At 32.8% G+C, this 16,090-nt stretch overlaps 1 protein-coding gene across 2 annotated transcripts in view; it reads left to right on the top strand.

The window, feature by feature from the left end:
* LOC143198205 (heterogeneous nuclear ribonucleoprotein C-like 3) overlaps window positions 1-16,090 on the top strand; it is a 608,535-nt gene that overhangs the window by 299,752 nt on the left and 292,693 nt on the right. For both annotated transcript variants that reach the window (XM_076407314.1, XM_076407315.1), the window contains one exon: window positions 1,991-2,098. In XM_076407314.1, the coding sequence (XP_076263429.1) occupies window positions 1,991-2,098 (108 nt within the window). The remainder of the gene's footprint in view (window positions 1-1,990; window positions 2,099-16,090) is intronic.

Below are 16,090 nucleotides of genomic sequence, written 5' to 3'. Positions count from 1 at the left end.
ACTTTTAAATGTACAGAGCAATAGTTTGTAGGTTATAGTTGTATTATTATGTTTACACTGAACTGTTTTCCACGCCACCTATGAGGTAGAGTTGGGCAAGTTTTCTATATAGTGATATATCCTGGTGGCCTGATCTACCTAATTAACAATTGTATATCTAAGTAATTTATTTTACTTTTATTAGAAGACATATCTACCTATTTACATTTAGTAGGTTTCCTTCATTCATGTCTTTCCTTGTAAAGTCACTTTCATACCACTGTATTTCTTCAGTTACTGTCAGTGTATATGTTCCTTTATAAAATTAATTTATTTAATTACTACATTTTCTCTAATGTATTTGCCATTTCTGAAAAATAGTTAGTGTTATTTATATCGTCATAAAATCTCATATATTCTAAAAAAATACACAAATATCTACACACATAGATATTTCACACTCTATAATATGATTTTCTCTAGTTATCCTATTAATACAGGATACCTTATTAAAATATAATTTTCTAAATAATACACTAATCTTTGGCTTTTTCTTCTCTTATCACTCTGTGTTGGTTATTATCGGCACTGACCCATAAATCCAGTACAAAAAAGTTTTTTTCGGTCTCTTTCACTATCAGAATCACTATTCAAGTCAATTATTAAATTGTTAATTTTTAATCTATGGAACATTAATAAACAAAATTATATAAAATTATTATAAAATAAGTATTATTATAAAATCATTATCTTAAAGTTCCGTTAGACCTCTTTGTGTTTTATATTTGTCATTGATTTGCATGCTTCAAAACCCACGTATCACTAAATTTCTTATGAATAGCACCCACACCAACAGCTTTCTCTGAAATAATTGTGTTAAATAATATTTATAGGGACATAAATAATCATTGTTTTTATACATAGTACATGTATGTGAGAATGGAGGGTGGGCATGTGGTTTTTATATTAAAACTACTGCATTCTACTATGGTTTATTCGAGGAGCCAACTCAGAAGCTCATTCAATTGCCCTTGAATTAGGACTCTTCTTTCTTCCTCAGGCCACGCTCGTGCCAAGACTGCCCTGATTTGGTGGTCGCTTAACATGTTATTAGGTGTGGAGGATCTCCATATTTCTTGGAATATTAAAAGGAGGCTTCATTCCAACTACTTAAGGCCAATAAACGGCGTATGCTCACATATACATATTTCATAAATTTAACCTTGAATAAAGTTAACATCAAGGTGATCTTGATTCATCACCTGCTTTGCTCTGTGCGGTCTTTGTATTCATCCACTCTAAATGCTTTTATTAGTATTAGATGGAGCTACATCAGGTTAATATTTAATGTCGAAAGTTATAGATTCGGTTACATGTTCCGACGAATCAGAGTTCATTCTGTTTCTTGTTAACTAGTGTAAATGCAAACTTGCGCATACACTCGCAATTGATCTATTTATCCTAACTAGAAAGGTACTGCTATTAATGAAGCAGATCATCAGAAAATTTCGTTTAAAGTAATAGGCTTTTAAAAAATTCAGGAGCCAGTGATATAGCCATATAAATCTAGATTAAATCACTATTTCATTTTACATGATTGTGTATCCGATCACTTTCCTAAATGTAGAGATATAAACGGTACAGATACGATTTTATCGAGCAAAGTGTTAGGGATTGGTTACATTCGACTAGAATTGATTCCAGAATCTGAAAGATCTAGCGAATTCAAAATTACAGCAGCAAACAAATTCTGAATATACAAAACAATAGAATAGAATACCAAACAAAACTTGATGATATATTATGTAATTTGTCAAAACATAAAAATATGCAAGACGGGGACTAAAGTAAATAAAATTTTGCAAAACCGCTCCTCTAATTTTCTGTTTTCTAGGTATAATTAATTTATTTTCTTTTAAATTTAAAGCAAATGTTTTTAGAACGCCAATCTACTAAAATTAAAAAAGAACAGAATTAATAGTTTATAGATTAATACACAACTTTTTTTCAGGTATATCAATGCACAAAGGATACGCATTTGTACAATTCACCAATCCTTTTGACGCAAGAAGTGCATGTCTTGGAGAAGATGGCAGGACCGTTCTCAGTCAAATTCTGGGTAAGTTTCCTCTTAATCGTGTATTTTAAACTTAATCCGCTCTTTCAATGATATTAAATATGCATTGATATCATTACGGATGAACGTCATCACATTTCTGTTAATGACGGGCAGATCAAACGTTCTCTAAGATGTACAGCCGCATAAACAATGCAACTGGTTTCAAGTAGTCAACTCCTTTTGATTTACCCTATGAATATTCGATCGTAGATCCCTTTCATCCTGTTTTACACAATAAGAACTCAACCCTACATAACGAGGAACAATACTCAATTTATGTGATAATACTAGCCTTTGAACAGTGGTTTGTAATCGTGATATTGTATATACGAGTAGGTGTAGTATTTGATTAACAAGAAAATAATTTAATAACCACTTGAAGATGGAAATTAAAGCACTTTTATAAAATTGATTACATTATTAAACTATAATTCGCAAAACCAATATGATTAAAACCTTTTGAAATAAGTGAAGGTGCTAATTTTTTAGATTTTCATCAATTTCATTGCAAAAAATACTAAACGTGACTGTATAAATATTGAGATTATGATGGTTTCCTAAACACAATTCACGGATGAACATTATTTGCAAATTCCCAAATATAAGCTTTATCAATACAAATCGTCTAGATGATAAAGCACATGCAGGTACAGCCATAATAATTCGAGATGATATAAAGCATTTCGAAGAAGAAAAATTCAGCAAAGACTACCTGCAAGCAACCAGTATAACCATAGAGGAAGTCGATGGACTATTCACAATGTCTACGATTTATTGCCCATCTAAACAGAACAACAAGGCAACACTTTCAAACTTTCTTTAGTACGCCAGGTAATACATTTATAGTCGGTGGAGAATACAATGCAAAAAATGTAATGTGGGGTTCAAGAATAATAACCCTAAATAGTAGACAGCTGCTGAAAGCGATGAAGACAAATAATCTGCAAAATATCTCTACTGTTGAACCAACATATTGGCCATCAGATAGAAGTTTAAAAAATCCGATGCCATAGATTTCTGTGTTACAAAAAATATTGATACAAAAAGTGTCGTGCAGAATCATGTTTCGATCTGTCTTATCTGTCTAATAGTAACAGTTTATCCAAAAATTACCATCAAATACAAACCCCCTCCTCTGTGCAATAGTAGAACTAACTGGCCACTATTTAAAGAAAACTTCCGCAAATCTGGAGAGACCGAAACATCTCTCTAAATTTACCATTCCAAACTGAATTTGATATAAAAATAGCATCAATAAACATCACAAAAAATATACAGGAGGCAGCATATTCCGCGACTCCTAACAGTGATACATTTCCAAGAAAAAAACACACATATATAATGTACAATTTAGAAAAAGGTAGCAGAAAAAAGACGGAATTGTTAACAGCTAAGAACTGAAGAGAATGAAAGAAAAATTAATAAGGCAATAAAAGAGCCGAAAGATTTGATCCAAAATGAACGAAACCAAAGCATTCAAGAATCCTTAGAAAATTTGACACCAACTGAGACTATATAGACTAGTCGTTGTAGAAAGCAACAAAAAATCTTAACAGACCCCAGCAGAACTACCCACCTATTAACAGAAATAAAAATAATTGAGCTAGGAGCAATATAGAGAAGGCCGACATTTTCTCAAAACACTTAAAAAATGTTTTAAGACCATTCCAGTCTGAGCTACATAAATATATGGCGAAAATAAAATTACTAGCTTTCTAAATTCGCCATTCAGATCGACTTACCGCATGAACAACATATATGATATAAGGCTTTTCAGTAAGAGTGGGTCGATCTGAAAATGGAGTTATAATTTTAAAATTTTGAAAAAAATTTCAATAATTACCTGGAAGCCTATTTATTTAATATATAATGTTTAAAAATTATAATCTAATATATTCCTATTTCCCTTAGTCACGTCGTTGTTTAAGATCCACTTTACCGGTTTCATCCATCTTTTTTAGGTTTCCTAGTACTTCATAAAATATTCTAACAGAAACAAAAATACTTAACGAGTATTTAAATTTTGCGCGCTTAATAGTTTGGTTGACAGTAATAGCTTGACAATTATTGGTTAACATATGCATTCTTAGTGCAGAATCAATTCGATCTGAACATGTATCCCTTGTTGAGTTTGTTGAGTGAGTTTTTTGTTCAACTCAGTTAGTTCACCGTAATCACGCCTTGCGTTAAAAGTTTACTATAATATCGATTTTTAGTAAGTTTTGATAGACTAACACATGTTAAGCATGATTATAGAAAAACATTAAGGGAGTTAATTTTTCATTCAACACTGTAAATAGATATATACAAATATGTGAAAATGATAAGTAAAGCTGAGCTCAAAATGAAGTTGAGCGAAATTATTGCAGCCCAAGTGGATAGATAACATAGTAATAGTGCACTTAGTTCCCATCGAACTGCATTAAATTATAACGCGACAATCGATTACAGTTCACAGAAAATATTTGCTGTTAGGCCAATGAACTTGGTGTTTCCACAAGGCGTTTAAGTTTAAAAATGAAGCCCATGTACTGTATTACACCAGTGGCCAAGTGAGATTGGCGCTATTCATACAGCCAATAGAGCCGCTTCATTGGTTTCCGAAATTTGCTTCCTCTATTAATTTTATAAACTAGTCGCCCGGCAAACCAATTTATCTATTTTAAACACTTTTGAAAAGTTAAACAAACAATAATGAAAGAGACTGATATCAAAAAAGCTCCTGGTTATGACTTAATTACTGGCAAAATTCTAAGAGAAATATCAGAAAAGGGTATAAAACTATTAACGTTTATATTTAATGCTATGTTACGAATTTAATTATTAATTAATTGCTTTGCTATTATACTGAAAGCAGCTAATATATTAATGATTCTCAAACCAATGAAAACACAAGAATTTGTCGCCTACTACCGGCCTATAAATTTATTACAGATAATCTCGACAGTTTTTGAGAAACTATACATAAAGAAGGTAAAAAAAAAATTATTCCAGAACATCAGTTTGGATTTCTCAATAAGCATGGAACTCTAGAATAAGTGCATAGACTTGTAAACTAAATAAACATGGACCTAAATGCCAAAAAAGATATTATTCGGTTGCTTTCCTAGAAATATCTGATGCTTTTTAGAAAGTATGGCATAAGGGCTTGCAGGTTAAATTAAAGAAACTTCTCTCTCGTCCGGACTATCAGTTCATCATATCATATAAAATCATATCTCTGCTAGACATTTTACTGTAAAAAAAGGCAATGAACATACCAAATTACATCCAGTATATTCAGCAGTTCCGCAAGATAGTGTACTGGGTCCAATACTATACTTTCTATATACAGTCGATCTACCCACGACAAAAATAACTACCGTGTCAACATACGCAGGCGACGCAGCAATCTTAGCATTTCATGAAAATCCAGTTACAGCATCAACGAACCTACAAACCCACCTGGAGCAAATACAACTATGGTTGAAGACATGGCGCAGTAAAGCCAATGAAACAAAATCCACTCATATAACTGTAGTAGAAGAACATATTCACCAGTGAATATCAATCATTGCCAACTTCCCCAACTAGAGGATGTTATATATCTTGATATGCATTTAGTTCGACGCCTATCATAGAAGAAGCAGACACGCTGTAAACGAAAACAACTTCGACTGAAATTATATCAAATGTATTGGCTCATTGGGCGCAAACCCAAGTGATCATTAGATAACAACGTGTTGCTGTATGAGTCTATACTCAAGCCTATTTGGTAATATGGAATCCAACTATGGGGTACCGCTAGAAAATCTAATATATCCATCATTCAACGGTTCCAAAATAAAGTGTTGCGTGCCATTGTTGATGCTCCGTACTATGTTTCAAGTTAAATGATACAACGCGATATTCCTCTTATTCCGAACCTATAACGAGTGTAAGCTATAACGAGCGAAAAAGTGTCAATGCATCCCATGTACTCGCTGATTAGGCTAAATATGCCACATGATAATGAAACTAGTAGATCAAAACGTTTAACACCATCTGATCTGATTATTGGATATATATAGACTTTAGAATAAGACTAATTAATTAAGATAGTATTTTGTACAGGAGGTCGCCTGATAAAGTGATTTTCTACATGCCATGTATATATAATATAAACTTAAGAATTACTTATTGTCTATTGGGCAGATTGTGGAACCACTAAGAGTAATAAAAAGAAAGATATGTGATGTAAATTGAAATCCACACATTTTGCTTTGATAACAGATATATTTTTAATTTATAACAGAAAGAAACTTGTTTTTCTAAAATACTCTTTTTATTGCATACCAAAGAAACCAAAATATATAAAGGTTTTGGAAATTTTCTCAATTATTTTATGGGTTGCTAACATTTTATCGCAAATACTGACTCATAACTCATTGTGTTTGTTTATTATAACTCTCACAGCAAACAGTAAACGATTGAAAATATATTTGTACAATTGTTGTTTCCACCAGTCTTATAGAAATAACAAACAATAGTTAAGAATTGACCAGAATACGATACCGATCATAATAATTTGACCACCACTAAAACCCAGGTGAATATTTTAACGCTGTAAAAGTATAAACATCTCCTTAAAATTATATAGATCGTAAAATTTAATATGTTTCATAAAACCGCTTCGACAGGAACAGGAAAAAAGTAAGGAACGTTTAAAATTCCGAAGATATGGTTATTTCATGACCAAGAGGCTGTTAAAATATCGTTAGCTTTAACAGGTTATTCTAGACATTCTATTTGGCTTTTAATAGCTTTAATCCTGACGCTTGACTCATAATAGCTCGCTGTTTAATCGTCCTAAATTGATTTTTGCGGTAGAGGTGTAGTTCTTACTTAAAATTTAGACGTTATAAAGGGCGCTCTCCCGAGGGAAAGAGATGCAATTAAAATTTACTGCCTCTTAAAATATTCTTATTTAAATTTATTGTTACCTTTTACGTATAGTGTACGAAATAGATGGACATCTTACAAAATATAAAGCTGGTCTAATAAAATGGTGTTATCCCCTTTATTTTCATTCCATGTTAAAACTATCGAGTTTAGAAATGTTAGTTCATTATTATAACAGGTCAATTGAAAAGTCTCCGGCCTACCAGAATAAAACATATCTTTTTGGCAAATTATTTTTTTCCACATAATTCCCCTCAACATAATTCCCGATTATAGCGACTTTTCGATACCATTTTTGTAGTACGATTTGTCCTTTCCTTCAAAATAGGTCTCACTTTTGGCGATCATCTCTTCATTCGACGAAAATTTCTTGACTTTTTTTTCTGACGCTGTGGGCCAGATCTGGAGAATACGGTGGTTGAGGAAACAATTCGAAGCCCAATTCGTGGATTTTTGCCATCGTTTTCACTGACTTGTGACACGGTGCATTGTCTTGGTAGAAAAGCACTTGCTTTTTCTTCAAATGAGGCCGTTTTTCGGCGATTTCGTTCTTAAAACGGTCAAATAACGCTATATAATAGTCGCTGTTGATAGCCGTTCCATTTTCAAGGTAGCTAATGAAAATTATTCCATGCGCATCTCAAAATATAGACGCCATAATCTTGCCAGCTGACTGTTGCGTTTTCCCACGTTTTGGAGCGGGTTCATCGTGAGCCGTCCACTCGGATGACTGTCGATTGGTCTTCGGAGTGAAATAATGGAGCCATGTTTCATCCATTGTCACATATCGACGCAAAAGCTTGGGTTTATTGCGCTTGGTCATATTCAAACACTGCTCCGAATCATCAACTCTTGGTTGTTTTTGGTCAAATGTGAGCTCGCGCGGCACCCACTTTGTACAGAGCTTTCTCATACCTAAATATTCGTGAATGATATGATGTACACATTCAGTTGATATCTTTGGAGTGTCTGCTATTTCATTCAATTTCAATTTACGGTGATTCAAAATAAATTCGTCGGTAACAACTTCTTTTGGGCGTCCACTGCGTTCACCGTCTACACTTAACATACCAACACTTGATGGTCGATTTTCCTGGGGCAGTGTCCGGAAACTCAGTATCCAGCTAAGTTTTTGCTTCAACTGTGTTTCTTCCCTTCAAAAAGCGATATTTTATCAATACGCGAAGTTCCTTTTTATCCATTTTTTTCACAATAGGGAAAGTTGCTTCACTCAAAATGCTATAATTCACAAACTAATGATCCGACAACTGTCAAATTTATACACGGGACGTTTAGAAGTTAGTGTTAACTAAAAAACATGGATTTAATTCTATTAGAGCCATCTACGTGTCAGGCCGGGGATTTTTCAATTGGTCTATTATTTATACATTTTCAATGAAAATTAAATTTGGATTATGTATAATTATGATAGAGCGAATATTTTGTTATTATTTAAATTATATGACAGTAGAATGAGAATTTTATCAAAAGCGGCTTATGTAAAGCCACAAGGCGTAAATTAGCTCCCAAAATAGTTATATAATCTAATTAAAGTATTTTCTATTACTAGGATCATTATTTAATGATGAACATACCACTAATATAAAAAATATCCATTTATTCACGAATGTTATGCATTTATTTTATGTACATCTGCGTTCACGAATGTATAGGTACCCAACTAGTCGAAGTGTTGAACACGATAGTTCCTTGACGGAAATATATTTCTCTTGTTCAGTCACTGATAGCAACTAACCCAGATTCAGCAGTCTGAATGAGTGTTTGTTAGGACTTAACTGCTGGCAGGAAATCTTTTTTATTGAAAACGCAAATGTTTCGGGTGAATGACTATGTTAACAAGTAATATTTCCTAATATATAGAATGAGTTAGACAAAAAAAAATCAATTCGCAAACCATCTGTATTAACGGTCTCTCTTGAACACTCGTGCGCCCATCAGACCACTGAGGCACTGAAGAAAAACAAACCCTTTTACAGTATTTCTTGACATCACAAAAGCATTTGACAACGTTTGGCATGAAGGTTTAATTTATATAGCCGTAAAAGCAGATTTACTAATTGACCTGGTAATTCTACTGAGGTCATTCTTGTCGGTAAAATCCTTCCAAGTTAGAGTGGAAACAGCGCTTTCATCAAACAAATCTATCAACTCCGGAGTCGTCCAGGGATCCTCATAGCCACCGCCAGTTTTAACCTATACATGGCTGACATTCCAATCAAGATGAACGTTCATACTTCTAAGATTATGGAGACTAGAAAGTGACCCCAAAAAAATCCAAGCCGTAGCTTTCGCAAAAGAGACCTAAGAATATACCAGTTCCAAGTAGATAATTTTCCAATGCCCTGGCGTGACAAGGCTAGATATCTTGGTTTAATTTTCGATAAACGATTCATCTGGTGCCACCACATCAGAAAGGTAATTAAAAGGCTACGGAATCTCCTCCACGTTGTTCCGCTACTATGTCGTAGGATTAAATTACCACCAACTAACAAAGTTGTGTTCTACAAGAGTTTAATTAGATCAGTGATCCTCTTCGGATCAAACGCTTGGTCCAGCGCGCTACATAAAAATAATAATAAAATTTCTAGCATATCTAGAATTTCTAGAATCATACACCTTGCAGTAAACACAAATTCATTTTTATTTCATTATTTTATTCATATATATATATATATATATATATATATATATATATATATATATATAAGTTTTTTAATATATTTATTTTTAAAATGGTGTAATTCATAAAGAGAATTTAGAGAGAGTTATTATTAATTAATATATTAAATTAAAGAAAGTCGCAGTTAAGAGAGTCATTTTGCGTTTCAAAAATCATAGATAATCAATATATATAAAAGGGTCTTCGATCTAACCATCTTTATCAATTCAAAGAACTATTTTATCTCATCTGATATGTCTTAAACATGTATTCATCATTCTTCTACATTTTTTGCTCATTTATTTATACATTATTTCTTCCAATATTTAATCTTATTTAAATTATGAGTTTTTAATATATTTAATTTTGCATCCTTATTTAATTGTTTCCACTAAATACGTTTCTTTGGCATTATTTTTTTGTCCGGAAAGAGAGATAATGCACTACCGTTTTATTGCAAGCGCTTTTCTCAATTTCTCAACAAATACCACTTACTTTAGTTATCGTAGATTTTATTGCTTGAATTATTTTTTCTGTACTTATATATTATTTTCATGTGTTGTGTGTTTTCTGCTTATTATTTGTATATTTTGTACGTATATAAAATATATATGTAATGATATATATTCGAATAGTATTCCGGGTTTCTATCTGCTTTTAATTATTTAATTATTTTTAATAATGATTAATAACAAAGATCAAAGTTCAAAAGCAACAATAACAAATACGTATATATAATATAAATAAAAGCTGACAAAACATTGTGCTATTAAAAAAAGCAACAGCCAAGATGAACATATTAAAACGCATCTATAAGGCTCGAAAGCATGCAACGCTATAATTATTTTCGTTCTTATCGAGCAGGAAAATCTGAATAATTTTCCGCTGTCGTATGTCAAAGTTGTCGGCCGCCGGCTGCGATGAACTCCTATCACGAACCTTGCTTTCAAGCCGCTATACTGCCTCAACCAAACGGTTGCTGTTTAGATAAAATTGTAAAATATCATTTTTGTGCATAAAAATTATGGCGAGCGTCAAGCTTAGATGAACCATTGAATTTTGAAATATTAGTTCCTTGTTATTAGTTATTCATCAATAACTAAAGTGCTCTTAACGTAGTATCTGATCCATATTCCTTGGCATTAAACCATTGTCACCATTTAGACCAACGTTGAAGAAGATATATGAATCTTGTTCGATTTTATACCATTGCCTTAAGGATCAACACAATTGGAAACATTCCTCAGTAGGATTTGAACCCGCGGCTATCGCAACAGTAAGAGAACCTTGCTAGACATTGCTTCGACAGCAGCGCTACCAAGTCATTTAATTATGCTAAATTCTATTACATTTAAGTTTGTCACTATAAAAGGGTACGTACTCAATTAGTAGAAATGTTCAACAAGATTATACAGAATCTGAAATACTTTAGATTTTTTAAGTGTTATTATAAAATGTGTAAAATATCAATTCCCATTTCAAATGTCTATGTTATCTGTTTCACGTTACTTTGAAGAGTTTTTGAAGATAATTTCTTGAGAATGTACTTGTTCCTATATTCACCTATACATGGAAACGATTGGGAATAGAATTTTTCGTTATTTATTTAAAAAATGAGGGCAAGACATTAAATGGCTCCCTTACTATGTTTGCTAAAGTATTTTATGGAAAACAATGTAATAGGTTGAAGGCGACTAGACTAGAGAATTTAGATATTGTAGTAACAATTCCCATTATAATATTATTCGAATATTAAAAGAAAATAAGCACTAGGAGAAATCAGGACGTCTCTCAGAATCTCAATGACTGAATATTATTTATTATATAAGATAAATATACAATTTTAATGTCATATTTATCCTAAAATTACTAACAGAATAGAACTTGTCAAAGCAGACTTGGTTCCTAAAAAATGACTTTTGCCGGTAGTTTCAAAAATGTTAAAAATATTATAATCTAATATTGCTGATTTAATTTTATTACCAAAACCATATACTTTTGAGCATAGAATTCAAATGCTAACCAAACCCAATCATTGAATAAAACGAGTCAAGAAATAATAGTTTTTCAATTAAAATATGTTCAAGCCAAATCATGTTTCAATTATAAAGTCTAAAACCACTTGGGATACTGAATATGTTAGAATAATCAGAAATAATATTAATTTATAACAGCATTGAATATTATTTTAAAACGTTGCAAATAAAAATACATTTATCTCAGAACAGAGTGAATAATAAAATGAAAGAAGTATTGTTGAAAATTATTTTTTATTTATTATTTTTACCATATCTACAAGTAATTATCCAATCACTCTATAAAGTTAACTTTTTAAAAATACCAATTATCGTAAAGAACAACCGAAATCGTGTGGCGAATATGGTTTTTTGTCACAGTTTTGTGGTGGATCCTGATATAATATAAGATATAAACATTCAGTCATGGCTTGATATCTGGGTCAACATAGACAAGAAACTTCCACATAGAGTAATACTTTCCATTAGTAGTGTTTTAAACAATCTGGTGTATTCAAACCATTTCATTCTCTATTTTAGTTCACAAAGTATCTAATGCTTTCATAAGCATCAGGTGAATTACTCTTTGCAAGCTGTTCTAGCCTTAAAGCTTTTCCAGCTACATAGGGCCAAGGTTTAATGAAATTTTTGGTCTTCTACTCAAAAACTACAATAACAAAATGTCTAGCAACTGATAATCAAGCATTTCACTAAATTAAAAATTTTGAATAAAACAAATGTATAATTTATTCTTATTAAAAAGAGTTATATAAAACCAATTAAGTTAACAAAATACGCAACAAAATGATAATGAATCAATCAATTGCGTAAAATATTAAAATTATAGATACAAATAATAGATTCTAAGAAAAAAAATTAATGAAAAAATGTTCCCCATAGTTAAAGTTATTAGCATTATATTTAACTCTTCTTATTTTGTTAATTAAAGGCTGGATCAATTTAATATTAATCCAAACATGATTCACAATTATGTAACTATATCGTACCCCTGAGCAATAAGCTGCGTTACGCTATAGTTGTTGCTCACTCTCGGGGGATCTATCAATACGAACAGTATATTTCTTTGAAATTACAACATTAATTTAACAATATGTCTGACGGGGCATGTTGGAGTGCTTTGTCTTAATTGCATCAGGAACGTGACATGTAAAATTTAAGGGTAATAAAAGTTAGATCAACTTGGCGGTTTGATTTGGGGTCGTAGGAAACTGTTGTGATATTTTCGGCAGTTTTGACATATTTATTTTAATGTCGAACAATTGTTAGTGTAACTATGAGAGGTCTATACAGTTCGTAACAATATTATTAATACAAATTTAGAAGTCATTAATACTCAAAATATTATATATAAAAAATATATCATAACACTGGTAATTTATCATTGTGTGGCGACCGCCAGGACCCTTTAGACCACCACGAATTCACCATCAAGTACAAAGGTTGGCAACACCGGTGGATTTGTACCATGCAGTTCTAGGCTATAAAAGACCACCACGACGACGTCTAGTTCTCTTTTCTTTTCTCCATCCCCTTGTAACAGTACCACTTCCACAGCGCTACCGTACTTCCTCTACCTAACCGAATATCCTGTCAATTCTCCCGTCCACCACGTGTATAATTTAATGTTAAAATAAACAGTATTTCTTCAACCACTGTTCTCAGTTCTCGTGCAAATTCCTTCCAAAAATAGTAGTGAGTGTTCTGACAAATAATCGCAGCGGCAGACACACATTTCGATCGACTGACCGGCCCGACGAACAATCGTACAATTGGTGACCCCGACGTGATCAAAGTGCCTAACAGGTCAATCAACTCAACATAAGCCATTTGACAGGTGCTTGACACGTGCATAGAAGGATAGCACGAGGAACCGAACTCATCAACATTACATGGTAGACGGCATCCCACGAGACTAGCCTGATGGACGAAAACCACAGAAGCCCATCATGCATACCATCAACACATGAACACCCTCACATCACCAAACGGGACACGTAACACACTTATAGGTACCCTCAAACAAAGCTAAACGCCTCAAGATGAACGACGTCCAGCTACAACTCCGATGGCAGCTGATCCCGTAAAACTCCTCGCTCAGCTTGGGATCCCCATCTCATCAGCAGTCCGCGGGCATTCGCCTGCGTGATTTCGGGTGCACTCCGGAACCTGCATCACATAGAGGTACGTTCCACGGCAGTTCCACTAGGAGGCGACCGCCACGACCCTTTAGGCCACCACGAATTCACCAACAAGTACAAAGGTTGGCATCGCCGGTGGATTGGTACTATGCAGTTCCAGGCTATAAAAGACCATCACGACGACGTCTCGTTCTCTTTTCTTTTCTCCATCACCTTTTAACAGTACCACTTCTACAGCGCTACCGTACATCCTCTACCTAACCTAATATCCTGTCAATTCTCCCGTCGACCACATGTATAATTTAATATTAAAATAAACAGTATTTCTTCAACCAGTGTTTTCAGTTCTCGTGCAAATTCCTTCCAAAAATAGTAGTGAGTGTTCTGACAAATAATCGTAGCGGCAGCCACACCTTTCGATCGACTGACCGACCTGACGAACATTCCTACAATTTTATTAAGGGAATATTCTAGGGTTAAATCTTTTAAGATTATATTCTTAAGAAGATTTTTCAAAATTGTAGTTATTTTTGGAGATATAGATGTTTCAATGGCGCAGCATCGAAAAACGAAATATTAAAAGCGTTTCTCTCGAAACTACATTCTTCGAGACAATTGGCATGATATTTCAAGTGTAACCTTCTCTATACACCATTCTGTGATATCAAAGAAATCGTAAAATATTGATCAAGAACCGAAAGAAGTCAAAAAAAAATTTTTTCGCCAAATTACGGTTATATTATAAACAAATTTCAAACATTATTTTCATTTTTTGACCTTTACGAATTTTTAAAAAATAATGAAAATTTAAACTTTATTACAGTTTTCCTTCATTCATCATTCTTCATCTCAGTTAATAAAAAACCTGAACAGCTTTGGAATTCAAAATGAGTTCAGATTTTACATAAGTTCTGATACTTTCAATACTGTATTAGAATTAGAATAGTGCAAATTAGCTTTCTTTAACCGTCATAAGGTAAGAAGTCTAAAAATGTCTCAAAATGTAATAGACTTTGACAATTTATCAATATTAAGTTTAACAACGACAAGATTATTATTCCAGTTATAGAATAAACTCAATCTAAATTATTGATGGAAAATGCAGTTCATAAGTTCAAGAGTTGAATTAAAAACTTAAGCTACCGTAAAGTTAAAAATCAGATTTTGCATTAGGTATTAACATTTTCCATGTCATATCTCTTTTTAGAGTAGAATAGAGTGGAAGAGTAGAATATACCTCATTATACTACACTACACAAGATCAAATGGTTTGATTCTTTTTACTCTATGCCCTGTTCTGGTGTTATTTAAGCCATTTATAACTTCGATATTGACATGAGAATAGAGTCTGTCCTCATGCCTCTTTGCAATTTTCTTCATTTTCTTAGGGACAATCGGTATCTGAAAGTCTCGGTGTAAGTATTCAGTCCTGTAGGTGTTCCTAAAATACTTTTCAGGACTTTGTTCTGGAAAACTTGCATAATTTCCCATAATTGCTTCCATATGTCCATATAGGTTTCAATATTTGTTTATATTGTAGCAATTTATTAAGTAATGATAATTACTTATTAAATAATTATAACTATTTCTTTATTTTAACTCCATGTCGTTCCTTTTTTTTACATGTTCCTTATAGGGAAGTTTTGCATCAAGGTTCATTACGAGGTACTTGCTCAACCTTGATACGAATTATTTATATTATCTTCTTCGCTATTATCTCCAACAACAAAAATCGCAGAAAATGTAGATATTGTGATATTTTCCATATGTGGTTATACTTACATATTACCTGCTCTATAATAGGTCAAATGAAAAGTTCCCGGTGTACCATAGTAAAACACATTTTTTTGGCAAAATTAGTTTTTCTTATTCAACATAATTCCCTTCAAGGGTGATACACTGATTATAGTGACCCTTCAACTTTTCGATACCATTTTTGTAGGACGAATTGTTATTTGCTTCAAACTGCGCCTCAGTTTCTCCGATCGCCCCTTCGTTCGACGAAAATGTCTTTCCGGTGAGCATTCTTTTGAGATCTGAGAATACAGTGGATGAGAAAGCAATTCGAAGTCCAATTCATGGATTTTTGCCCACTTTGCACAGAGCTTTCTCATACCCAAATATTCGTGAACGATATCATCTACATGTTCAGTTGATATCTTTAGAGTGTCTGCTATTTCATTTAGTTTCAATTTACAGTCATTCAAAATCATTTTTG

The sequence above is a fragment of the Rhynchophorus ferrugineus genome, unplaced genomic scaffold (assembly GCF_030347505.1).
Source record: "Rhynchophorus ferrugineus isolate W39M unplaced genomic scaffold, kcgeb_rfMv2 rfM6, whole genome shotgun sequence".
NCBI classification, from domain to species: domain Eukaryota; kingdom Metazoa; phylum Arthropoda; class Insecta; order Coleoptera; family Curculionidae; genus Rhynchophorus; species Rhynchophorus ferrugineus.
The sequence above is the reverse complement of the archived record's forward strand: the minus strand, read 5'-3'. Positions and strand labels throughout refer to the sequence as shown.